This window comes from Lithobates pipiens, unplaced genomic scaffold (assembly GCF_037356315.1).
Source record: "Lithobates pipiens isolate NorthernLeopardFrog02 unplaced genomic scaffold, aLitPip1_a1.2 Scaffold_22, whole genome shotgun sequence".
Lineage (NCBI taxonomy): Eukaryota > Metazoa > Chordata > Amphibia > Anura > Ranidae > Lithobates > Lithobates pipiens.
In genome coordinates, this window is record NW_027507784.1 from 20,700,019 (window position 1) to 20,727,157 (window position 27,139).

Below are 27,139 nucleotides of genomic sequence, written 5' to 3' on the forward strand. Positions count from 1 at the left end.
CTGCTGTTCTGTAAGGACCGCTATCGGTCCACAATAGATAGGGTTGAGGTGCACTACTGCTGACTGCTGCCCTATACTGCAGCAGTCCTTCATTGGTATAGGGACTGACCTACAGTCTGCTAATCACTAACACACAACCTGCTTGGTCCACAAAAGTTCCTATAAGGACTGGTAACTTGGTCTAGGGTGCTACAGTACAAAGGGGTGGGTGCGGTACAGTCTGCTGTTCTGTAAGGACCGCTATCGGTCCACAATAGATAAGGTTGAGGTGCACCACTGCTGACTGCTGCCCTATACTGCAGCAGTCCTTCATTGGTATAGGGACTGAAGTACAGTCTGCTAATCACTAACACACAACCTGCTTGGTCCACAAAAGTTCTTATAAGGACTGGTAACTTGGTCTAGGTGCTACAGTACATAGGGTTGAGTGTGGTACACTCTGCTGCTCTGTAAGGACCGCTATCGGTCCACAATAGATAGGGTTGAGGTGCACCACTGCTGACCGCTGCCCTATACTGCAGCAGTCCTTCAGCGGTATAGGGACTAAGAGTTTTGTCACAGGGTGATTTAAAAAATGACAGGCAAAGGAAGAGGCAGGCCCTTCCGCAGGGGTGGTCGGGGTAGGGCAGGAGCAACAGCCTTGAGCCAAAGTGGGAAGTTGCAGAAGGTGCGTTCAATTACTTTAAAGGACGCACCAGACTTGGTTGAGGGGCTCACTCAGCCTTACTCTTCTGCACCCTCCTCATCCTCTCGATCTGCACCCTCTTCTTCACTCTCTGCTATGTGCACCCCCAAAGACACTACCACCAACACCACCACCACCACCACCACCACATACCTTCCGCTTGAGTCACAGGAATTATTTTCCGATCCATATCAAGAGGACATTTCTGATGTGCAGCCACTCTTGGTATTGGATCAGGAAGAGGAGGTAGCAACAACCGCTACTCAGCAGTCTGACGACAGTACCCAGATCAGCCCAAGGAGGAGGTTGGTCCCCGGTGTTGCTGCCTACTCCGAGATCTCTACTTATAGGGGTGGGGAAGGTGACGTTGATGATGACGTGTCTAGTGATGTCACGTGGGTGCCCACAAGAGAGGAAGAGGAGGGGAGTTCAGAGAGAGATATGGACCAGCAGATAGGGAGGAGAAGCAGGAATAACTTACATTGCACAGGAGGGACAAAGCAGACTGCAAATGTATCAGGAGCGAGTCATCGACCATGTACGGTCACATCTGGCGCTCCCAGGACACCGGCACATGGCTCCGCAGTGTGGGCTTTTTTTAACGTGTCCGCTGCTGACAATAGCGTTGCCATCTGCAATCTTTGCAGTCAACGCATTAGTCGCGGTAAGCCCAACACTCACCAAGGGACGACCGCCTTAAGAAGGCACATGAGCAGCGATCACCGAGCCCAGTGGGAGCAACGGAACACACAAAGCCACACTGCAGGCTCTCACCGTCCAGCCTCGTCTTCTATTCTCCTTCTCCTCTCTCCTCAAAATTGTCCTCCACTCCACCTTCCATCACGCCAAGCTCACGTTTTTCTGCAAAAGGGCAGGCTTCCGTGGGCCTAATGTTCGAGCGTAAAAAAATGATGACGCCGGATAACCCTCTTGCCCAACGGTTGACGGCTGGCTTGTCAGAACTCATAGCCCGACAACTACTGCCATATAAACTGGTGGACTCGGAGGCCTTTCGCAAATTTGTGGCCATTGGAACACCACAATGGAAGGTCCCAGGAAGGAAGTATTTCTCAGAGAAGGGCATCCCAGAGCTATATGTCCATGTTCAGCGGCAAGTGAGTGTATCTCTGGCACACAGTGTCGGTGCCAAGATACATCTGACCACAGACACGTGGTCTAGCAAACACGGGCAGGGAAGGTATATCAGTTTTACTGCCCACTGGGTGAACCTTCTGACGGCCGTCAAGCATGTAACCCGTGGCACCCGTGTAGATTTGGTTTTACTGCCAAGGATTGCATGCAGGCCTGACTCTTCTTCTCCTCCTCCTCCTACTCCATCCTCCTCCCTCTCCTCCTCAGCTGACTCCTCCTTTTCCGCTGCTAGCGTCTCTTCCGCTGCACCGCCCAAGCTCCCCAGAACCTATTCCACATGCCAGGTGAGGCGTTGCCATGCCGTGCTGCGTCTGTTGTGCCTGGAAGTCAAGAGACACACTGGCCCGGCACTCCTTTCAGCTTTGCGTTCACAGGCAGATCAGTGGCTAACACCGCTCAATTTGACAGTTGGTAAAGTGGTGTGTGACAACGGTGCCAATCTGGTTAGCGCATTGAAACAGGGTAAAATCACGCACGTGCCATGCATGGCACGCGTCTTTAACTTGGTCGTGCAGCGATTCCTTGTCAAATACCCTGGGGTCCAGGACATCTTGCGGCAGGCAAGGAAAATCTCGGCCCATTTCAGAAGATCTTACACGGCCATGGCTCGCCTTGCTGACATTCAGCGGCGACACCATCTGCCGGTCAGACGTCTTATTTGCGATTGCCCGACGCAATGGAACTCAACCTTCTATATGCTTGATAGGCTGCTCCAGCAGAAACGTGCAGTTAACGTCTACCTGTATGAACTCTGCGAAAGAAACGGTTCTGGGGAGCTGGGGTTTTTTTCACCGCGCCAGTGGCTGCTCATGCGCGACACATGCAGACTTCTGCGGCCATTTGAGGAGATCACGAAACTGATCAGTTGCAGCCATGGCGCCATCAGTGACATGGTAACTTATGCCTTCTTTATGGAGCGTGCATTGCGTCATGTCATTGATCAGGCTGTGGAGGAGCAGGAGCGGGAAGATGAGGAAGTCGCAATGCTGGATGAATTCACAGGGGGGGCTACTCTATCTGAGACAAGTCAACAACAGGAGTCTGATGAGGAGTCAGAGGAGGATGGTGCCGGGGCGGATGAGGAGGAGCAAGAAGAGCATGCTTTAAACCTTTCTGGGATCCCTGTTGTGCGTGGATGGGGAGAGGAGAATGAAGAGGACGACATTATCCTGGATGATGAGCAGGAGCCAGGCCACCACACCGCTTCCACTTTAGTGCAAATGGGGGCCTTCATGCTCCAGTGTTTTAATAGAGACCCCCGTATAAAAAGCATAAGGGTCAAGGACCAGTACTGGGTGGCAACGTACTTAGACCCCCGGTACAAACACAAAATGGCGGAAATGTTACCCCCGTCGCAGAGGCCTGTCAGAATGCAGCACTTGCAGGCCTTGCTTCGAGAAATGCTGCATTCTGCTTTTGCGTGCGCTGGCAGAGTAGCAATTCCCACTCCCAGAGAAGGATTTGCGGGTACCAATCCAACAGCGCCTGCAAGAAGAGGCCGGTTTGAAGATGTGTTGGTGACTTCGGATATGAGGTCATTCTTTCAGCTGACCCATCGACAGGTGTCATCCGGATCCAGCATCAGGGAACGCCTAGACCGTCAGGTGTCCGACTACATTGGGTTAACGGCCGATGTGGATGCTCTGAGGAGTGATGAACCCCTGGACTACTGGGTGGGCAGGCTTGACCTCTGGCCAGAGCTTGCCCAATTTGCAATGGAACTGTTAGCTTGCCCCTCGTCCAGTGTCTTGTCCGAAAGGACGTTCAGCGCAGCAGGGGGGATCGTGACCGATAAGCGTACTCGCCTAGCTCACGACAGTGTTAACTACCTCACATTTCTAAAAATGAATGAGGCATGGATCTCGGAGGAATTCAGCACATGTGACCAGTAGACCATGTATATGTCTATAAACTATTTTTTTAATCAAGCACACAGACCTTCTTTCTTCATTTGGCTCACTTCCTTGTCCCAAAAAAGCACACCGTACTATATGCCCCTACCCACCTCTTTGAAGAGGTTGAGCGGTGTCATATTTCTACTGGGGCTGCTTATGATATCCCTGTGCTGTGCTGACTTCCTCCTGGGGGTTCTTATTATGAGGGGATCACACCATCCCTGTGCTGTGCTGACTTCCTCCTGGGGGTTCTTATTACGAGGGGATCACACCATCCCTGTGCTGAGTTTCTCCTGGGCCTGCTTACTATGAGGGGATCACACCATCCCTGTGCTGTGCTGACTTCCTCCTGGGGGTTCTTATTATGAGGGGATCACACCATCCCTGTGCTGTGCTGAGTTTCTCCTGGGCCTGCTTATTATGAGGGGATCACACCATCCCTGTGCTGTGCTGACTTCCACCTGGGGGTTCTAATTATGAGGGGATCACACCATCCCTGTGCTGTGCTGAGTTTCTCCTGGGCCTGCTTATTATGAGGGGATCACACCATCCCTGTGCTGTGCTGACTTACTCCTGGGGCTGCTTACGGTGCTGCTGTCAGTGCTGTATATCACGGTGCTGGTGTGAGTGCTTAATGTCACGGTGCTGATGTCAGTGCTTAATGTCACACTTCTGATGTCAGTACTCTCTATCACGGTGCTGCTGTCAGTGCTGTATATCACTGTGCTGATGTCAGTGCTGTATGTCACGCTTCTGATGTCAGTGCCCTCTATCACGGTGCTTCTGTCAGTGCTGTATATCATGGTGCTGATGTCAGTGCTGTATATCACGGTGCTGATGTCAGTGCTGTATGTCACGCTTCTGATGTCAGTGCTCTCTATCACGGTGTTGCTGTCAATGCTGTATGTCACGGTGCTGGTGTTAATGCTTTATGTCACGCTGCTGATGTCAGTGCCCTCTATCACGGTGCTGTTGTCAGATGCCTCTATCACGGTGCATGTGTCATTGCTGTATGTCACGCTGCTGGTGGTCATCTCCTGCACCCTCTTCTTTGCCTACCCTGGTCCCTGACCTTCCCTCTCCTCCATTGCCTTCATGCGCTCCACAGTCCTGAATTGTCAGAACAATTTCCCATATAAAAAAAGAATGCTTGTAGTTATCGATCCCAAATTCACCTCATACATGTATTATGTCATTGGCCATGTGGTGGGACTATGTTTGCCCAGCTAATAATTATCTTGTGGCTGCAAATTCGACCTGAAGGTTTGAAACGTTCGCCTCCCATTGAAGTCAATGGGGCCCGCGGCTATTTATTACACGTAACTGCCTATATAAAGTCACTTCCCTAACAATAGTCTTTCCCCTGATGAAGTCATGTGACCCGTGACGAACACGTGTCGGGAATACCGCTACCGGAAGTGACGCTTATCGAGCTCGCTGCTCGTTTGTATACCATCTGCCTTTTATCTTATGTTTGTGAGTACCTGGTTTTAAGTTTTATTTTTAAAATAAATGTTGCACTAAAATTACTAAACTATGGGGCATCCTTCCTTTATGTTCTGATCCACCATATATGATACCTGGCACGAGACCACCTATGTTGAGTACCCTAAAGTGACTCTTAAAGAGGCCATGTACCGTATAGAGAGCAAGAGAGGGACGCCAGGCAGGAGTTACTGTAACAGGATCCATAAAGGAAAAGGTCTGCAAGGATCCCCAAAGATACATCTACTATATGCTGTAACCTTACAGCAGTAAGGTAAGGGGACATCCATAAAAAGATCATCTAGGACCGCACGGGAAATTAATGCCACCTCACTGAACTTCGTTGGACCACCAAAATTATCACTTCTTATATCGATAATCACCAGCACTCGATTTAAATTTAGTGTTTATTCAGATTTCATGTGATTCCTAGACATAATCGCTACACGGTTCCTTTTTTATAATCGCCACCTTATTGCTCTTTCCTAAGGACATCTGAAATTGATTTTCAGAAGCAAGGTGGAGCCACCAAAACAAACGATACCACATCCCTAATAAATATACAAATGTAGAACAGGGGAAGAGGTAACCAACCTCACGGGTCTTTTTTTTTTTACAAACTTTTTTATTTGGTACAAAAAGTGGTACAAAATATATAGTACAGTAGTGTAAAACAAATCACAGAGAGTTCAATATACATTTGAGCATATAATAATCATATTTGGTATAAATAACATTCCTTGACAGTAAAAAAAAAAAGGAAAAAGGGGTGAATTCTGTCATATTTTTGGGTATTTATATTTTTAATTCTTTTGGGGGAGTAACACTTACTTTATATATGTAGGCAACTAAAGTTTCCAATACTAGATATAAATGTGGACATTATTCAGGGTTGAAAAACTCATTGCTATGTTCAAACCAGGGATCCCATTTTTTATTGTATATATGCATAGTGTTTTGAACAGAATGAAATATTTTTTCCATTAAGTTAATGTTTAAAATCCTTGTCTTAAGATGTCTTAGTGGGATTGTAGATGATTTCCAGTGATATGCAGTTAACCAGTGGACTGCTACACATATAGTATGGATTAATCTCATATTATGAGTGGGGAGATCTGTAATTGGGGAGAAGAGAAGGCAGTTGTGTAATGATAAAACTATATTTTTATCTGATATTTTGGAAGCAAACTTTTCTAGTTGCCTCCAAATATAGGTGATCTTATCACAGGCCCAGAAAATATGTGAGAAAGATCCTATAGAGTGGCATTCTCTAAAGCATGTAGGGGAGGAGGAAGGGAAGATGGTGTGGAGTTTAGTGATGGACGAACGTTTCGCCCGGCGGTCGTTTCGCGGCGAATTTCCGACATTCGCGGTCCGCACGTTCGAACGCCTTTTTCCGTCGTTCGCCGCGGCGGACTTACGTGTTTAATGTATACAAGAACTTTAACCTTTGGTGACACGTTTATCATGTGATACAGGACAGCCAATTGAGACATGACAGCACATGGACACTTGTACATTCCCCCTAACCTATAAATACACCCGATCCGGTGGCCATTTTACATTCTTTCTTCTGTTACGATAGGGACAGGTTCCTGTGTGGAGTAGGGAGAGATAAACCACTAGCTATTTGGTACACAAAAGTTCTTTTCAGGACTGGTATAGGTGTTAGGTGTTGATAGGTTTGCTGTGCTGCTGATTCTTGCAGCAGCCTGAGTGTCTTTTGTTAGTTTAGAGAAAGGGAAAGGACGGTGTATGCTACAGGGACAGCCAGATTAGTCTTTCATCATCATCATCATCATCATCATCATTAGCTGTTACTATCAAGGTCCACAAAAGAGCTGTTCCAGTAACCACTAATCGTTCTCTTTTTTTGCCAATTTGTATAGGGACAGGAAGGAAGCAGTGTTGTCAGGCAGTGAGGGTAATTTTAAAGACTTGCTGTTATTATTAGTTCCACAAAGGTTCTTTTCAGGACTGGTATCAGTGGTACAGTAATAGGCTTGTACATGTATAATATTCTTTCTTCCAAATATAGAAAGGATATTATACTTGACTGCTGCCCTTCTGCTGCAGTCTGCTAAACATTCACAACTCACTTGTTCCACAAAAGTTCTTATAAGGACTGGTAACTTGGTATAGGGTGCTACGGTACATAGGCTTGAGTGCGGTACAGTCTGCTGTTCTGTAAGGACCGCTATCGGTCCACAATAGATAGGGTTGACGTGCACCACTGCTGACCGCTGCCCTATACTGCAGCAGTCCTTCAGCGGTATAGGGACTGACGTACAGTCTGCTAATCACTAACACACAACCTGCTTGTTCCACAAAAGTTCTTATAAGGACTGGTAACTTGGTATAGGGTGCTACGGTACATAGGCTTGAGTGCGGTACAGTCTGCTGTTCTGTAAGGACCGCTATCGGTCCACAATAGATAGGGTTGACGTGCACCACTGCTGACCGCTGCCCTATACTGCAGCAGTCCTTCAGCGGTATAGGGACTGACGTACAGTCTGCTAATCACTAACACACAACCTGCTTGTTCCACAAAAGTTCTTATAAGGACTGGTAACTTGGTATAGGGTGCTACGGTACATAGGCTTGAGTGCGGTACAGTCTGCTGTTCTGTAAGGACCGCTATCGGTCCACAATAGATAGGGTTGACGTGCACCACTGCTGACCGCTCACCTATACTGCAGCAGTCCTTCAGCGGTATAGGGACTGACGTACAGTCTGCTAATCACTAACACACAACCTGCTTGTTCCACAAAAGTTCTTATAAGGACTGGTAACTTGGTATAGGGTGCTACGGTACATAGGCTTGAGTGCGGTACAGTCTGCTGTTCTGTAAGGACCGCTATCGGTCCACAATAGATAGGGTTGACGTGCACCACTGCTGACCGCTGCCCTATACTGCAGCAGTCCTTCAGCGGTATAGGGACTGACGTACAGTCTGCTAAACACTAATACACAACCTGCTTGGTCCACAAAAGTTCTTATAAGGACTGGTAACTTGGTATAGGGTGCTACGGTACATAGGCTTGAGTGCGGTACAGTCTGCTGTTCTGTAAGGACCGCTATAGGTCCACAATAGATAGGGTTGACGTGCACCACTGCTGACCGCTCACCTATACTGCAGCAGTCCTTCAGCGGTATAGGGACTGACGTACAGTCTGCTAATCACTAACACACAACCTGCTTGTTCCACAAAAGTTCTTATAAGGACTGGTAACTTGGTATAGGGTGCTACGGTACATAGGCTTGAGTGCGGTACAGTCTGCTGTTCTGTAAGGACCGCTATCGGTCCACAATAGATAGGGTTGACGTGCACCACTGCTGACCGCTGCCCTATACTGCAGCAGTCCTTCAGCGGTATAGGGACTGACGTACAGTCTGCTAAACACTAATACACAACCTGCTTGGTCCACAAAAGTTCTTATAAGGACTGGTAACTTGGTATAGGGTGCTACGGTACATAGGCTTGAGTGCGGTACAGTCTGCTGTTCTGTAAGGACCGCTATCGGTCCACAATAGATAGGGTTGACGTGCACCACTGCTGACCGCTCACCTATACTGCAGCAGTCCTTCAGCGGTATAGGGACTGACGTACAGTCTGCTAATCACTAACACACAACCTGCTTGTTCCACAAAAGTTCTTATAAGGACTGGTAACTTGGTATAGGGTGCTACGGTACATAGGCTTGAGTGCGGTACAGTCTGCTGTTCTGTAAGGACCGCTATCGGTCCACAATAGATAGGGTTGACGTGCACCACTGCTGACCGCTGCCCTATACTGCAGCAGTCCTTCAGCGGTATAGGGACTGACGTACAGTCTGCTAAACACTAATACACAACCTGCTTGGTCCACAAAAGTTCTTATAAGGACTGGTAACTTGGTATAGGGTGCTACGGTACATAGGCTTGAGTGCGGTACAGTCTGCTGTTCTGTAAGGACCGCTATCGGTCCACAATAGATAGGGTTGACGTGCACCACTGCTGACCGCTGCCCTATACTGCAGCAGTCCTTCAGCGGTATAGGGACTGACGTACAGTCTGCTAATCACTAACACACAACCTGCTTGTTCCACAAAAGTTCTTATAAGGACTGGTAACTTGGTATAGGGTGCTACGGTACATAGGCTTGAGTGCGGTACAGTCTGCTGTTCTGTAAGGACCGCTATCGGTCCACAATAGATAGGGTTGACGTGCACCACTGCTGACCGCTGCCCTATACTGCAGCAGTCCTTCAGCGGTATAGGGACTGACGTACAGTCTGCTAAACACTAATACACAACCTGCTTGGTCCACAAAAGTTCTTATAAGGACTGGTAACTTGGTATAGGGTGCTACGGTACATAGGCTTGAGTGCGGTACAGTCTGCTGTTCTGTAAGGACCGCTATCGGTCCACAATAGATAGGGTTGACGTGCACCACTGCTGACCGCTCACCTATACTGCAGCAGTCCTTCAGCGGTATAGGGACTGACGTACAGTCTGCTAATCACTAACACACAACCTGCTTGTTCCACAAAAGTTCTTATAAGGACTGGTAACTTGGTATAGGGTGCTACGGTACATAGGCTTGAGTGCGGTACAGTCTGCTGTTCTGTAAGGACCGCTATCGGTCCACAATAGATAGGGTTGAAGTGCACCACTGCTGACCGCTGCCCTATACTGCAGCAGTCCTTCAGCGGTATAGGGACTGACGTACAGTCTGCTAAACACTAATACACAACCTGCTTGGTCCACAAAAGTTCTTATAAGGACTGGTAACTTGGTATAGGGTGCTACGGTACATAGGCTTGAGTGCGGTACAGTCTGCTGTTCTGTAAGGACCGCTATCGGTCCACAATAGATAGGGTTGACGTGCACCACTGCTGACCGCTCACCTATACTGCAGCAGTCCTTCAGCGGTATAGGGACTAAGAGTTTTGTCACAGGGTCATTTAAAAAATGACAGGCAGAGGAAGAGGCAGGCCCTTCCGCAGGGGTGGTAGGGGTAGGGCAGGAGCAACAGGCTTGAGCCAAAGTGGGAAGTTGCAGAAGGTGCGTTCAATTACTTTAAAGGATGCACCAGACTTGGTTGAGTGGCTCGCTCAGCCTTACTCTTCTGCACCCTCCTCATCCTCTCGATCTGCACCCTCTTCTTCACTCTCTGCTATGTGCACCCCCAAAGACACTACCACCAACAACACCACCACCACCACCACCACCACATACCTTCCGCTTGAGTCACTGGAATTATTTTCCGATCCATATCAAGAGGACATTTCTGATGCGCAGCCACTCTTGGTATTGGATCAGGAAGAGGAGGTAGCAACAAGCGCTACTCAGCAGTCTGACGCCAGTACCCAGATCAGCCCAAGGAGGAGGTTGGTCCCCGGTGTTGCTGCCTACTCCGAGATCTCTACTTATAGCGGTGGGGAAGGTGACGTTGATGATGACGTGTCTAGTGATGTCACGTGGGTGCCCACAAGAGAGGAAGAGGAGGGGAGTTCAGAGGGAGATATGGACCAGCAGATAGGGAGGAGAAGCAGCAATGACTTACATTGCACAGCAGGGACAAAGCAGACTGCAAATGTATCAGGAGCGAGTCATCGACCATGTACGGTCACATCTGGCGCTCCCAGGACACCGGCACATGGCTCCGCAGTGTGGGCTTTTTTTAACGTGTCCGCTGCTGACAATAGCGTTGCCATCTGCAATCTTTGCAGTCAACGCGTTAGTCGCGGTAAGCCCAATACTCACCTAGGGACGACCGCCTTAAGAAGGCACATGAGCAGCCATCACCGAGCCCAGTGGGAGCAACGGAACACACAAAGCCACACTGCAGGCTCTCACCGTCCAGCCTCGTCTTCTACTTCTCCTTCTCCTCTCTCCTCACAATTGTCCTCCACTCCACCTTCCATCACGCCAAGCTCACATTTTTCTGCAAAAAGGCAGGCTTCCGTGGGCCTAATGTTTGAGCGTAAAAAAATGATGACGCCGGATAACCCTCTTGCCCAACGGTTGGCGGCTGGCTTGTCAGAACTCATAGCCCGCCAACTACTGCCATATAAACTGGTGGACTCGGAGGCCTTTCGCAAATTTGTGGCCATTGGAACACCACAATGGAAGGTCCCAGGAAGGAAGTATTTCTCAGAGAAGGGCATCCCAGAGCTATATGGCCATGTTCAGCGGCAAGTGAATGTATCTCTGGCACACAGTGTCGGTGCCAAGATACATCTGACCACAGACACGTGGTCTAGCAAACACGGGCAGGGAAGGTATATCAGTTTTACTGCCCACTGGGTGAACCTTCTGACGGCCGTCAAGCATGTAACCCGTGGCACCCGTGTAGATTTGGTTTTACCGCCACGGATTGCATGCAGGCCTGACTCTTCTTCTCCTCCTCCTACTCCATCCTCCTCCCTCTCCTCCTCAGCTGCCTCCTCCTTTTCCGCTGCTAGCGTCTCTTCCACTGCACCGCCCAAGCTCCCCAGAACCTATTCCACATGCCAGGTGAGACGTTGCCATGCCGTGCTGCGTCTGTTGTGCCTGGAAGCAAAGAGCCACACTGGCCCGGCACTCCTTTCAGCTTTGCGTTCACAGGCAGATGAGTGGCTAACACCGCTCAATTTGACAGTTGGTAAAGTGGTGTGTGACAACGGTGCCAATCTGCTTAGCGCATTGAAACAGGGCAAAATCACGCACGTGCCGTGCATGGCACACGTCTTAAACTTGGTCGTGCAGCGATTCCTTGTCAAATACCCTGGGGTCCAGGACATCTTGCGGCAGGCAAGGAAAATCTCGGCCCATTTCAGAAGATCTTACACGGCCATGGCTCGCCTTGCTGACATTCAGCGGCGACACCATCTGCCGGTCAGACGTCTTATTTGCGATTGCCCGACGCGATGGAACTCAACCTTCTATATGCTTGATAGGCTGCTCCAGCAGAAACGTGCAGTTAACGTCTACCTGTATGAACTCTGCGAAAGAAACGGTTCTGGGGAGCTGGGTTTTTTTTCACCGCGCCAGTGGCTGCTCATGCGCGACACATGCAGACTTCTTCGGCCATTTGAGGAGATCACCAAACTGGTCAGTCGCAGCCATGGCGCCATCAGTGACATGGTACCTTATGCCTTCTTTCTGGAGCGTGCATTGCGTCGTGTCATTGATCAGGCTGTGGAGGAGCAGGAGCGGGAAGATGAGGAAGTCGCAATGCTGGATGAATTCCCAGGGGGGGCTACTCTATCTGAGACAAGTCAACAACAGGAGTCTGATGAGGAGTCAGAGGAGGATGGTGCCGGGGCGGATGAGCAGGAGCAAGAAGAGCATGCTTTAAACCTTTCTGGGATCCCTGTTGTGCGAGGATGGGGAGAGGAGAATGAAGAGGACGACATTATCCTGGATGATGAGCAGGAGCCAGGCCACCACACCGCTTCCACTTTAGTGCAAATGGGGGCCTTCATGCTCCAGTGTTTTAATAGGGACCCCCGTATAAAAAGCATGAGGGTCAAGGACCAGTACTGGGTGGCAACGTACTTAGACCCCCGGTACAAACACAAAATGGCGGAAATGTTACCGCCGTCGCAGAGGGCTGTCAGAATGCAGCACTTCCAGGCCTTGCTTCGAGAAATGCTGCATTCTGCTTTTGCGTGCGCTGGCAGAGGAGCAATTCCCACTCCCAGAGAAGGATTTGCGGGTACCAATCCAACAGCGCCTGCAAGAAGAGGCCGGTTTGAAGATGTGTTGGTGACTTCGGATATGAGGTCATTCTTTCAGCCGACCCATCGACAGGTGTCATCCGGATCCAGCATCAGGGAACGCCTAGACCGTCAGGTGTCCGACTACATTGGGTTAACGGCCGATGTGGACGCTCTGAGGAGTGATGAACCCCTAGACTACTGGGTGGGCAGGCTTGACCTCTGGCCAGAGCTTGCCCAATTTGCAATCGAACTGTTGGCTTGCCCCTCATCCAGTGTCCTGTCCGAAAGGACGTTCAGCGCAGCAGGGGGGATTGTGACCGATAAGCGTACTCGCCTAGCTCACCACAGTGTTAACTACCTCACATTTCTAAAAATGAATGAGGCATGGATCTCGGAGGAATTCAACACATGTGACCAGTAGACCATGTATATGTCTATAAACTATTTTTTTAATCAAGCACACAGACCTTCTTAATTCATTTGGCTCACTTCCTTGACCCAAAAAAGCACACCGTACTATATGCCCCTACCCTCCTCTTTGAAGAGGTTGAGCGGTGTCATATTTCTACTGGGGCTGCTTATGATATCCCTGTGCTGTGCTGACTTCCTCCTGGGGGTTCTTATTATGAAGGGATCACACTATCCCTGTGCTGTGCTGACTTCCTCCTGGGGGTTCTTATTATGAGGGGATCACACCATCCCTGTGCTGTGCTGACTTCCTCCTGGGGCTGCTTACGGTGCTGCTGTCAGTGCTGTATGTCACGGTGCTGCTGTCAGCGCTGTATGTCACGGTGCTGCTGTCAGCGCTGTATGTCACGGTGCTGCTGTCAGCGCTGTATGTCACGGTGCTGCTGTCAGCGCTGTATGTCACGGTGCTGCTGTCAGCGCTGTATGTCACGGTGCTGCTGTCAGCGCTGTATGTCACGGTGCTGCTGTCAGCGCTGTATGTCACGGTGCTGCTGTCAGCGCTGTATGTCACGGTGCTGCTGTCAGCGCTGTATGTCACGGTGCTGCTGTCAGCGCTGTATGTCACGGTGCTGCTGTCAGCGCTGTATGTCACGGTGCTGCTGTCAGCGCTGTATGTCACGGTGCTGCTGTCAGCGCTGTATGTCACGGTGCTGCTGTCAGAGCGCTGTATGTCACGGTGCTGCTGTCAGAGCGCTGTATGTCACGGTGCATGTGTCATTCCGGTATGTCACGCTGCTGGTGATCATCTCCTGCACCCTCTTCTTTGCCTACCCTGGTCCCTGACCTTCCCTCTCCTCCATTGCCTTCATTAGCTCCATAGTCCTGAATTGTTAGAACAATTTCCCAAATAAAATAAAAATGCTTGTAGTTATCGATCCCAAATTCACCTCATACATGTATTATGTCATTGTCCAGATGGTGGGACTACGTTTTACCCCCTAATAATTACCACGTGGCCGCAAATTCGACATGAAGGTTTGCAAAGTTCGCCTCCCATTGAAGTCAATGGGGCCCGCGGCGAACGTTCGGTTTCGCGAACGTTTGGGTCCGTTCGCATTTCGCGTTCGCGAAACGTCCCGTCGGAAGTTCGTCCATCACTAGTGGAGTTTAATTGGGGTGCATTACCATCTAGTGAATAATTTTAAGGCCGTTTCTTTAATGGCAATAGATTTTGTACATTTATGCAAATTATTAATACAAACATCCCAATTAACCATAGTGTACGAGAAATTTGATTCTTGTTCCCATTTAATAATGTATGGGAGTTTATTTATGCTTGTAGTGTTAGAAAGGTTAAAGTATACTTCCGAGATAAAGCCACGTTTTGTAGGTGATTTAAGGCAGAGGTTTTCATAGAAGGATGGAGCTTGAGTATGCGTGGTTTGATAATGTTTAATAAAAAATTGTTTAATCTTAAGATAATTGTTAAATTCAGTTTCTGGGATTTGATGTTTTGCCTTGAGGGAGGAGAAAGAAATGAAATTTGAGCCTTCAATGAAGCAATAAAGAAATGTGAGGTTATTATTAATCCACCAAGTAAGATCTGCAGGGTCTTGAAGGTAGTGGTGGAGTTTTGGGTCTCCTATAAAGGAGGCGTGTGGTGGGGTTTTGGAGATAAGATTATATTTTTGGTTATACAATTTCCACAATTGGTAAGACTGAGAGACAATTTGATTCAGAGAGTCAATTTTTGGGTTGGGAATTTTGTTTCCCCAAAGTAAACTTGAAAGGGCGAATGGAAAAATTGATTTTTTTTTCGAATACGACCCATGGAACCCTTGGGTTCGGGATATGCCATTGGGCGATTTGGGTTAATCTGGCTGACAGGTAATATAACCAGAAATCAGGGAGGCCCAGTCCTCCCTGTTTTTGGGATCTATATAGAATTAATTTTGAAAGGCGCGGGTGAGAGTCTGACCAAATAAATTTATTAATATCGGATTGAAACTTCGTAATCAATGCTTTATTAAGTCTGACAGGGAGCGCTCTAAATAAATATAGACTTTTGGGGAGTAGTGTCATTTTAATTGCTGTTATCCTGCCCAGGAATGAAATGTTATATGATTTCCACATTTTTAAAGTGGCTCTCAGCTTATGTATCAATGGAATGTAATTTTTAGTCCCTAAATCCAGAAAAGTAGGGGTAAGGTGAATACCTAGGTAGGGGAGAGAATCTAAAGAATAGGAAAAATTGAAAGAGGTACGTAGGGATTCTAGGTTTGAGGTTGGTATATTTATCGGCATACCCAACGATTTATAAACGTTTACCGTTAAGCCTGATAGAGATGAGAAAATATTAAGCGTTTGTAATAGGTTGGGCAATGCTTCATGAGGTTGAGAGAGGAAAATTAACATATCGTTTGCATACATGCTTAATTTATATGAGTTATGTGTTGTGGAGTAGCCCTTAATGCCGTCATGAAGAAGGATAGATGTAGCTAATGGTTCAATCGCTAGTGCGAATAATAGTGGGGAAAGGGGACATCCCTGCCGTGTTCCTCTACTAATTTTGAAAAAATCTGAATTGCAACCTGGAATTCTAATTCTCGTGGAGGGGTTGTGATAAAGTGCATGAAAAGCATGCACAAATGCTCCATCGAAGCCATATCTTTGAAGGATAAGATCTGAAAATTTCCAGGAGACACTGTCAAATGCCTTATTAATATCCAGGCTCAGCATTAAAAGGGGTTTAGAGCGTAAGTTTGCATCCTGTATAATGTTAGTGACTAGTCTGATGTTATCAGTAATTTGTCTTCCCGGGATAAAGCCAGATTGAAAAGGGGAGATAAGTGTGGGGATAATTGAGGAAAGTCTATTGGCCAGGAGTCTACTGAAAATCTTCAGATCGTTGTTTATAACAGAGATTGGTCTGTAGTTTTGTGGTAGTGTGTGATCTTTATTAGGTTTTGGGATGAGAGACATATTGGCCAATAACATTTCCTCTGGGAATTGTTCCCCTTTTAGGATCTTATTGAATACTTTCATGAGGTGGGGAATTAGAAGTTGTTGATATTGTTTGTAATATAGCGATGTAAAACCGTCAGGGCCTGGAGCTGAGTTTTTTTTAAGAGACTTAATAATTTGAATTAACTCTTCTTCAGAACATGGAGAATTCAGAGTATCCTTTTGGTTTTGGTTCAATTGAGGGAGAGGGATATTATTCAGCCAGGAAAGTGAGGAGGGAGGGAGTGGGAGATTAGGTGATGAGAGGAGATCAGAGTAAAAATTTTTAAATATTGAGAGTATCTCCTGAGGATGTGTGACCAACTGATTTGTGTTATTCTTAAGCTTGCATATATGGGTAGGTTTTATAGATTGATTGAGTTTACGGGCAAACATTGTAGAGTAGGAATTACTGGATAGTAGGAATTTGGCTTTCGACCAACGGAGGGCTTTCTCTGCTTTGAACGTTAGCAGAGCGTCCAATTCATTACGTTTAGTTGTAATTTGTTTGAAATTATCAGGGACGTGTGTGTGTTTATGGTCTTTATATAGATTATGAAGGTCTTTGGTGAGGGAGTGAATTTTTTCTAACCTAGCCCTATTACATTGTGCCGCTCTTTTAATAAAATGGCCTCTTATTACAGCTTTATGTGCTAACCATGTTGTGGAGGGGGAGATATCCGGGGTGACATTGGCTGAGAAATATTCTCTCATTTCCGAAGCCAGGTCTAGTTGATGAGCTGGGTCTGATAGTAAGGAGTCATTCAATCTCCATGAATACGGAGTAGGGGCAAGGCCTATAAATTTGGTGTTAAGGGAGATAATGTGGTGGTCTGACCAAGAGCATGGGTGTATTTCAGCATTCAGTGTGTTGGCTAGTATTATCGGGGTGCAAAAAATAAAATTAAACGGGAATATGAATCATGTGGGTGTGAGTAAAATGTATAATCCCTTGCACCTATATTCAACGCTCTCCAAGAATCAATCAATTGTAGGTCATTAATATGGGAAGTGGTGGTTTTAGAGAATGTTCTGGAGTGTTGATTCTGTTTACTTCTGTCAAGGTGTGGATGAGGAACTGAATTAAAGTCTCCTCCTAAAATAATGTGAGGAGAGTGATATTGTTGTAATATATTAAAAAATTGTGTGAAAAAAGTGGTTTGTGCGTCATTCGGAGCGTATAAGTTTGCAATTGTAATATTTCTGCCAGCCAACGAACCTTTGACAATAATAAACCTACTTACCTGATCTTTATAGACCTGATGGACTTCTAAGGGGAAAGAATGATGAAAGAATATCGCACCACCTCTGGTTTTTGAGTTATAGGTGGTATAAAAGGATTGGTTGTATGCTTTATGGAAGTAAGTGGGATGAGTGTCAATCATAAAGTGTGTCTCTTGCAGCATTACAATTTTTGCATTCAACCTTTTATAATGCAAAAAGGCTTTTTTTCTTTTATTGGGGGAAATGAATCCCTGTACATTATGTGAAATTGTTATGATCGTCATAGGATGGTATTAGAAAGTGGGGTAGCAACAGAGTAAGTAACATATGAAAATTTGAGGTATGGATAGAGGAAGATTATATATGCTATAGGCCAGCTTAAAATGTATACGAAATAAGAACCCTTCCGTGAGGCCCAGTTCGTGTTTGTTGTATCTAGATTGTCAATCGAACGAAAAATTGTACCATAATAAAATGATTTTACATTAGATAACTTACATGAAAAAAAACTTATCTGAAAGTTAAAAGAACCTTTGGGGTTGGAAAAAAAAAATAGATCCAACCGACAGAGAAAAAAAAGAGAACCGGACGGTCCAAAACTCAGTTTTGATGACTTACAAGTGCGACACAGAATAATCTGCAATAATAATATAATTGAGTATTTGAAAGTGTGTAAAAGCTTGTATCCCAGTTGTAAGTCAGTTCTCCCTCTATGGAGAGGGGTCACTCTAACTGAGTGGGGGAAAATCATGACGTCATAGGGTGAAGAGCCACATGAAACCTTTTATTTTTTTTTTTTTTTTTTTTTTTTTTTTTTTTTTTTATTATTTCCCTTTATATATTGAATGTTTTTCTTTTCTTTTTTTTTGGTTTCTCTATATCAAAAAAAAAAACTTAACCTGTGCAAAGCAGAATAGTTTGTAGCAATGTATCAGCCAACTGGGAGAGCATCAATTCTCAGCTCATAGAGTTATGTGGTATGTAAATAAAAATGGGGAGGATGAGAATATTCCCATGTTATATCTAGAGGGTCAATGTTTAATCTAACATGTGAATATTCTTCATAGAGGCTTAGGGAAAAAAAAAAGAGAAAGGGAGGGGCAATTTAACCACTTTCAGACCGGACCATTTTGCTGGTAAATGACCAGAGGTCTTTTTACAATTTGGCACTGCGCTGCTTTAACTGGTAATTGCGCGGTCATGCAATGTTGTACCCAAACAAAATTTGCGTCCTTTTCTTCCCACAAATAGAGCTTTCTTTTGATGGTATTTGATTGCCTCTGCGATTTTTATTTTTTGCGATATAAACGTAAAAAGACCGCAAATTTTGAAAAAAAATGATATTTTCTACTTTTTGTTATTAGAAAAATCCAATAAACTCAATTTTAGTCATACATTTAGGCCAAAATGTATTCAGCCACATGTCTTTGGTAAAAAAAAAGTCAATAATTGTATATTTATTGGTTTGCGCAAAAGTTGTCACATCTACAAACTAAGGTACGTTTTCTGGAATTTACGCAGCTTTTAGTTTACGACTGCCTATCTCATTTCTTGAGGTGCTAAAATGGCAGGGCAGTACAAAACCCCCCCAAATGACCCCATTTTGGAAAGTAGACACCCTAAGGAAATTGATAAGTGGCATGTTGAGCCCATTGAATATTTTATTTTTTTGCCTCAAGCGATTGAATAATGACAAAAAATTTTTTTTTTTTTTTACACAAAGTTGTCACTAAATGATATATTGCTCACACATCCTATGGGCATATGTGAAATGACACCCCAAAATAAATTCTGCTGCTTCTCCTGAGTATGGGGATACCACATATGTGGGACTTTTTGGGAGCCTAGCCGCGTACGGGGCCCCGAAAACCAAGCACCGCCTTCAGGCTTTCTAAGGGCGTAAATTTTTGATTTCACTCCTCACTACCTATTACAGTTTTGAAGGCCATAAAATGCCAAGATGGCACAAAACCCCCACAAATGACCCCATTTTAGAAAGTAGACACCCCAAGCTATTTGCTGAGAGGCATGTTGAGTCCATGGAATATTTTATATTTTGCCACAAGTTGCGGGAATATTACAAACTTTAATTTTTTTTTTATTTTTTTTCACAAAGTTGTCACTAAATGATATATTGCTCACGCATGCCATGGGCATATGTGAAATGACACCCCAAAATAAATTCTGCTGCTTCTCCTGAGTACGGGGATACCACATATGTGGGACTTTTTGGGAGCCTAGCCGCGTACGGGGCCCCGAAATCCAAGCACCGCCTTCAGGCTTTCTAAGGGCGTTACAGTTTTGAAGGCCATAAAATGCCAAGATGGCACAAACCCCCCCCAAATGACCCCATTTTGGAAAGTAGACACCCCTAAATTTAGGGGTACACTAGTGAGACTAGGTAATAAATGGCGGGTGCCCTGAAACTATAAAAAAATAACTAACCAACCAGCGTCACCTGTAACAGTTATATGGTGATCACTGGTGAAAGGGTTAACTAGGGGGCAATCAGGGGGCTTTATGCGGTAGTATATGGGGGTCCCTGGCGCTATAAAAAGCTGCGGCAAACCTAAATACCTACCTGCCTAACTAGTGTCACCTGTGACACTAATACAGCGATCAGAAAAACGATCGCTTATTAGGCTGGGTTCACACTGGAGCGATGCGGGAACGTCACGAATCCGCGGCGGGTTCCCGCATCACATGCCTCCCGGCGGCAGTTCACACTGCCCTATGCGAACTGCTGGGAGTGTCAGTGAAATGTTAATGACACCCCCAGATCAGTTCGCATATCGCAGTGCGATCTGCAAACTCGGATCGCATGGTGTGAACACCCATGCGATCCGATTCTGCTGCGGACCAAAAAAAGGGTCCCGTGTGAGTTTGCGGCGGGTGCGACACGAATTCAGCCATACTATCTGTATGGCTGAACTCGAATCGCACAGAGATCGGATGTGATTTGCACTGCAGTGCGGTGCGAATCACATCTGTTCTCATAAACCGCTGCAATGTGAACCCAGCCTTAGTGACACTGGCGACGGGGGGTGATCACGGGGTTAAACCTTTATTGGGGGGGTTAGGGGGGTACCTTAGAACTAAAGGGGGCTAACCCTAACTGCCCTAACAGTTATTACAGTCACAAATGACACCTGCCGGGTGATCAGGGGGTTAAACCTTTATTAGGTAATAAATGGCGGGTGCCCTGAAACTATAAAAAAATAACTAACCAACCAGCGTCACCTGTAACAGTTATATGGTGATCACTGGTGAAAGGGTTAACTAGGGGGCAATCAGGGGGCTTTATGCGGTAGTATATGGGGGTCCCTGGCGCTATAAAAAGCTGCGGCAAACCTAAATACCTATCTGCCTAACTAGCGTCACCTGTGACCCTAATGTTAATGACACCCCCAGATCAGTTCGCATATCGCAGTGCGATCTGCAAACTCGGATCGCGATCCGATTCTGCTGTGGGCCAAAAAAAGGGTCCCGTGCGAATTTGCGGCGGGTGCGGCGGGTGCGATACGAATTCAGCCATACTATCTGTATGGCTGAACTCGAATCGCACAGAGATCGGATGTGATTTGCACTGCACTGCGGTGCGAATCACATCCGTTCTCATAAACCGCTGCAATGTGAACCCAGCCTTAGTGACACTGGCGACGGGGGGTGATCACGGGGTTAAACCTTTATTGGGGGGGTTAGGGGGGTACATTAGAACTAAAGGGGGCTAACCCTAACTGCCCTAACAGTTATTACAGTCACAAATGACACCAATGCAAAAAAAAAAAAAAATTTATTGGTGTCACTGTGACTGGGGGGGCAGGGGTAATTGGGCGGGTGATCGGGGGGTAAAGGGGGGGTGTGAGTGTGCCTGGCATGTTCTACTGTGTAGTGTAGTGCTTGTGCAACTCACCGATGCTCTCTCCTCGGTGCCGGAACGAAAAATACCGACACGGAGGAGAGATTACATCACTTCCTCTCCTGTGTTTACATTACAGGAGAGGAAATGATGTCACGGAGCATTTTCATTCGTCGGGAGCGATCGCGAGGAGGTGGCCATGAATGAATGGCCGTCCCCTCGTCCGGGATCGCTCCCGAACGAATACCCACCGCCGTAGGCACCGGGCGGGGGCCCGATCGGGCCCCCGACCCGCGGGCAGGCAAGGACGTACATGTAAGCTCTTATGCCTGCCCGTGCCATTCTGTCGACGTACATCGTCGTGCGGCGGTCGGGAAGTGGTTAAAGGCGTTCTCATCACGTGAGAATAAGACAGGTGGTACTCTGTATACAACGGTTAAACTTATATAGTTAGTTGCTGGAGCATGACTTTTTAGAATTCAGAAAAATAAAATTTAGGATTATTAGTTTCACAATACTATCTGTAGGAGACTGATGATAAGTGTGATGTAATCAGAGTATATATAAGTGGATTAAAAAAATAAAAAATAAAAAAAATAAAAATAAATTATGAAGACCGAAATAAAAAAAAAAAATGGAAAAAGGGTGTAATACCAGTTCTCGTCTGTAGATGTCATTGTTTCCTTCTAAATATGTGAACAGAAATGGTAACTGCAAACTTAATGTAGAGGAACCTTCTAAACATGGAGATCCATAGGAATCCCCATAAGCTTAAAGTTTGAACCGAGCAAAAAAAAAAAGAAAAGAGTCAGTCTCTATTAAGCATGAGGATATCATTGAATCAACAGAACATCCAGACAGTCTAGTTTTTAATTGAAATTCAGGATTCCAGCTTCATGTCTAAGCCTGCGTCTGTCTGATCTTGCTGCTGGGGTGTTCCAGATTGGAGCTGGGCGAGAAAAAGATGGGGTGCGAGGGAGATTGCCTGCATCCATCAGCCCAAGTTTAATCAGGATATCCTGACCTTCAGGAACAGTGGTAGCAATGTAGGTTGTTCCATTGTGGGGAACGATCAGCTTAAAGGGGAAACCCCATCGGTATCTGATCCTTGCTGTGGATAACATTGTGGTGATTTCTTTCATTTTCCTTCGTCTATCCAGTGTTGCTTGTGCGATATCAGGGTAAATCTGTAGTTGTACACCGTCCAGGACTATGTTTCTCAGACCCCTGGCCACCCTCATGATTTCCTCTTTAATCAGAAAATCTTTCATGCAAAGCAAAATGTCTCTAGGGGGTTTAGCTCTTAAGGCACGGTGAATGCGATCACACAGAAATGCTTGGACATTTTGATCAGGCAGCAGGGAGTGAAAGAGCTTGTTAGCATATACTGATAAGTCTGTAATGGACTCCGGGACCCCTCTGATCCTGAGGTTGGATCTCCTATTCCTGTTGTCTAAATCTTCGACATGCTCTTGTAACTGTGTGAAGGCAGATGTAAGTGACTCATGCTCTCTAGATAAGTCATTAAAAGCAATGGACAGTTCATCATGCTTGTTTTCTAGCAGGTCAGTTCTTGTCCCTAGTGCTGCAATCTCCTGTGATAATGTGTTAGTGGACTTCTGAATCTCTGAATCTTTTTAAACTTATTTAGCAGCTTAGAGCACATGGCTTCTAGACTAACATCCAAGTCTGCTTTAGTCAGAGGAGAGTTCTCACAGTTTTCTGAGGCAGATGATTCAAGCTGTGGCAGAGGTTGTGGTTGAGCAGGGAAGGGCGATGAAGAGGAGGGCAGCGTGCCAGCGCCATTTTTAGACATCCTGATGCGCTCTTGTGATCTCAGGCAGTAAAGAGTGAGATTTCCTTGCTTTGGGCTGCTCCTCCTTCCCTTTTTCTTGGCGTTTGGCATGCACAGGTGATTACTTATCGGGGGTGAGATGAATACAGCTGATTGCAGGTGATAATAGCCCCGTTTTTGTGGCTTTTGTGGCTTTCAGCTCTCTGTGAGCAGGAGCTCTTTTCAGAAGCTGCTGCTCCATCCCATGCCACGCATGCGCCCCCCTCACGGGACTTTTAAGGGTATCGATAATTACATAATATAGAAAGAACCCCATAGGGATCAGACACAATAGACCAAAGATAAAAAATCTCAGAAATGTATTACAAAGAAAACAGAAAATTTACAAAATTTGCTAAAAAACACCATGTGTAAAGACTCATCCAATGCACAATGATTTTGAAGAATCACTTTTGAGCTCAGTCAATATGATACGATGCTCAACATGTTTCACTCATGAATGAGTTTCATCAGGAGCTTTAAATATCTATGACAAATGTAATGTTGTATTGATAGACATATGAAAAAAATTAGATACATAATACATATAAAAGATATTACAATCAATATGTCCATGAAAAGAAAAACATATATGGGCATAGAATAAACAGGAAAGCAAACAAAATGTATATAATAATTGGGACATCTGAGTCGTCAGAGATCAAAAGGCTGGAAAATTTAGCTCTAACCTGCAATGGATTCAACAAAAAATCAGACGATCAATGATAACCCAATAGAATAACACCCAAAAGGGGAAGCCTCAACAATAGATAAATGGGAAACGTCCGGACCTTAATTGCTTGCAGGGAGACTCTCTCAAGTATCAGTCTGAATTAAATAATAACTATAATGAGGAGAATAACATATTTGGAATAGTGCTGCTATAAAAATCGCAAATGTTGCGATTTCTAAGAATGTATAAACATTAATCATAAAGAATATATAAGAATAGATTCGCCATGGTTGCCCCTTTTGGTCTACATTATTGATTCTATCAGGTAATTCTAACATTTCTTTATGATTAACGTTTATACATTCTTAGAAATCGCAACATTTGCGATTTTTATAGCAGCACTATTCCAAATATGTTATTCTCCTCATTATAGTTATTATTTAATTCAGACTGATACTTGAGAGAGTCTCCCTGCAAGCAATTAAGTTCCAGAAGTTTCCCATTTATCTATTGTTGAGGCTTCCCCTTTTGGGTGTTATCCTATTGGGTTATCATTGATCGTCTGATTTTTTTATTGAATCCATTGCAGGTGAGAGCTACATTTTCCATCCTTTTGATCTCTGATGACCCAGATGTCTTAATTATTATATACATTTTGTTTGCTTTCCTGTTTATTCTATGCCCATATATGTTTTTCTTTTCGTGGAAATATTGATTGTAATATCTTTTATATGTACTATGTATCTAATTTTTTTTAATATGTCTATCCATACAACATTACATTTGTCATAGATATTTAAAGCTCCTGATGAAACTCGTTTATGAGTGAAACATGTCGAGCATCGTATCATATTGACTGAGCTCAAAAGTGATTCTTCAAAATCATTGTGCATTGGATGGGTCTTTACACATGGTGTTTTTTAGCAAATTTTGTCAATTTTCTGTTTTCTTTGTAATACATTTCTGAGATTTTTTATCTTTGGTCTATTGTGTCTGATCCCTATGGGGTTCTTTCTATATTATGTAATTATCGATACCCTTAAAAGTCCCCTGAGGTTGGTTACCTCTTCCCCTGATCTACATTTATATCTGAAATTTATATTTATCTGAGTTTTTTTAGACGTATTGTTTGTATGGATATGTAAAATTGATATTTTTACCCAGACTCGGTTCATAGCACTACGTTACGGTCACATAATTTAGCATTTTTATTCACCTGATATTGCTACATTTTGCACGTATATATATATATATATATATATATATATATATATATATATATATATATATGACCATATGATACTGCTATTTTTTATTATTTTCTATTCTTTGTTTAACCACTTCAGATCCGCGCTATTGCCAAATGACGGCATTAGCGCGGACCTACATTTCCGGGACTACGTCTATTGACGTCGTCCCGGTTACGAGCGGCCTGCGCGCCCCCTGAGGGGCGCGCGCGGCGCGCTCTGTGATCGGCGAGTCCGTGAGACTCGCCTGATCACCGATCCGTGTAAGGGGTCGATCCCGACCCCTTATCACGTGATCAGCTGTCAGCCAATGACAGCTGATCATGTGATAAAACGGAGTCGGTAATCGGCTAGTATTCCTCCTCGCGCTGACAGCGCGAGGAGAAAAAAAAAAAGCCGATCGCCGGCGGCCGTGTTCGGGACATCAGTCCCGATCACGGCCAGCAATTCAAGCGGACACCTGCCCCCTGCCAGTGCCCACCTGCCACCCGCAGTGCCATCCTGAAATAAAGTAAGTGCCCCCCTGTCAGTGCCACCCAGCAGTGCCCATAGTGCCCACAGTGCCACCCAGCAGTGCCCACAGTGCCACCCAGCAGTGCCCACAGTGCCACCCAGCAGTGCCCACAGTGCCACCCACAGTGCCACCCAGCAGTGCCACCCACAGTGCCACCCAAAATCTGCCTCAAAGGTGCTGCACCCCAGTGCCGCCCATCAGTGCCCAGCAGTGCCGCCCATCAGTGCCCAGCAGTGCCGCCCATCAGTGCCCAGCAGTGCCACCTATCAGAGCCACCTATCAGTGCCACCTATCAGTGCCCATCAGTCCCATCTATCTGTGGTACCTATCAGTGCCCATCCGTGCCACCCATCCATGCCACTTATCCGTGCCACCCATCCGTGCCATCTTATCTGTGCCCATCTTTGCCCATCAGTGCCGCCTTATCTGTGCCCATCGGTGCCGCCTTATCTGTGCCTATTAGTGCCGCCTTAACTATGCCTATCAGTGCCCACCAGTGCAGCCTATCAGTGCCCACCAATGCAGCCCATCAGTGCCCACCAATGCAGCCCATCAGTGCCCACCAATGCAGCCTATCAGTGCCGCCTAATCAGCGCACTTCAATGAAGGAGAAAAATGACCCGTTTGCAAAATTTTATAACAAACTATTAAAACATGATTTTTGTTTTTTTGTTTTTTTGCATCTTTTTTTGTTTGTTTAGCAAAAAATAAAACTCCGAGCTGTAACTAAATACCACCAAAAGAAAGCTCTATTTGTGGGAAAAAAATGATAAAAATTTCATTTGGGTACAGTGTTGTATGACCGCGTAATTGTCACTCAAAGTGCATCAGCGCTGAAAGCTGAAAATTGGTCTGGGACTGAGGGGGGTTTAAGTGCCCAGTAAGCAAGTGGTTAAAGTGTTTTCTGTTTTATTGATGCAAGAGATCATATGATAATTACCATAGCATACTCACCTTGCCACATAGATGTGCCAGTAGTCTAAATCAACTTATTTTACACACATATTTTTACTACACATTCTATTTCTCTTGGCCACCATTGCTGACCTTGCTGGAATCTAACTTCATACTTTGTTAAGTCACATCACTATTGAGAATCTACATATTTCTCTGTACAGCGCACCACTACTCCTATATCAATAAATAGTTATTATTTATGTTATCTGCAAACAACATTGTACACAGTTTTGTTGTACACCCCCCAGGTTCTGTGATCTCCTCACCTTTTGTTCTCCAGTCCCTCGCCCTCTTCTACCGTAACATAATCTGTAGAGTTTGCTTCAATGTCAGCTCTTGCAGGTCTTGCATTGTTGCTTCTTAACTCCTCTGGCTCCATTTTGCTGCTACTGTGGATCCTTGGGAGGTGATTTTTCGGAGAATTCAGCTGTTGTTTCAGTTTCCTGGCAGCCTTCTCTGTTCTGTTCCTGTCTCTAGTCATCTGCCATAACCATCTGAAATACTTTCACTTTCACC

General features: G+C 45.6%; 2 protein-coding genes across 2 annotated transcripts in view; one reads left to right on the top strand and one right to left on the bottom strand.

Annotated features, from left to right (window-relative positions):
• LOC143925169 (uncharacterized) overlaps positions 1-27,104 on the bottom strand; it is a 278,795-nt gene extending 251,691 nt beyond the window's left edge. The window contains exon 1 of the mRNA XM_077449782.1: positions 26,890-27,104. Coding sequence (XP_077305908.1) covers positions 26,890-27,104 — 215 coding nt within the window. The remainder of the gene's footprint in view (positions 1-26,889) is intronic.
• LOC143923384 (uncharacterized) overlaps positions 1-27,139 on the top strand; it is a 931,140-nt gene that overhangs the window by 488,480 nt on the left and 415,521 nt on the right. The window lies entirely within an intron of this gene.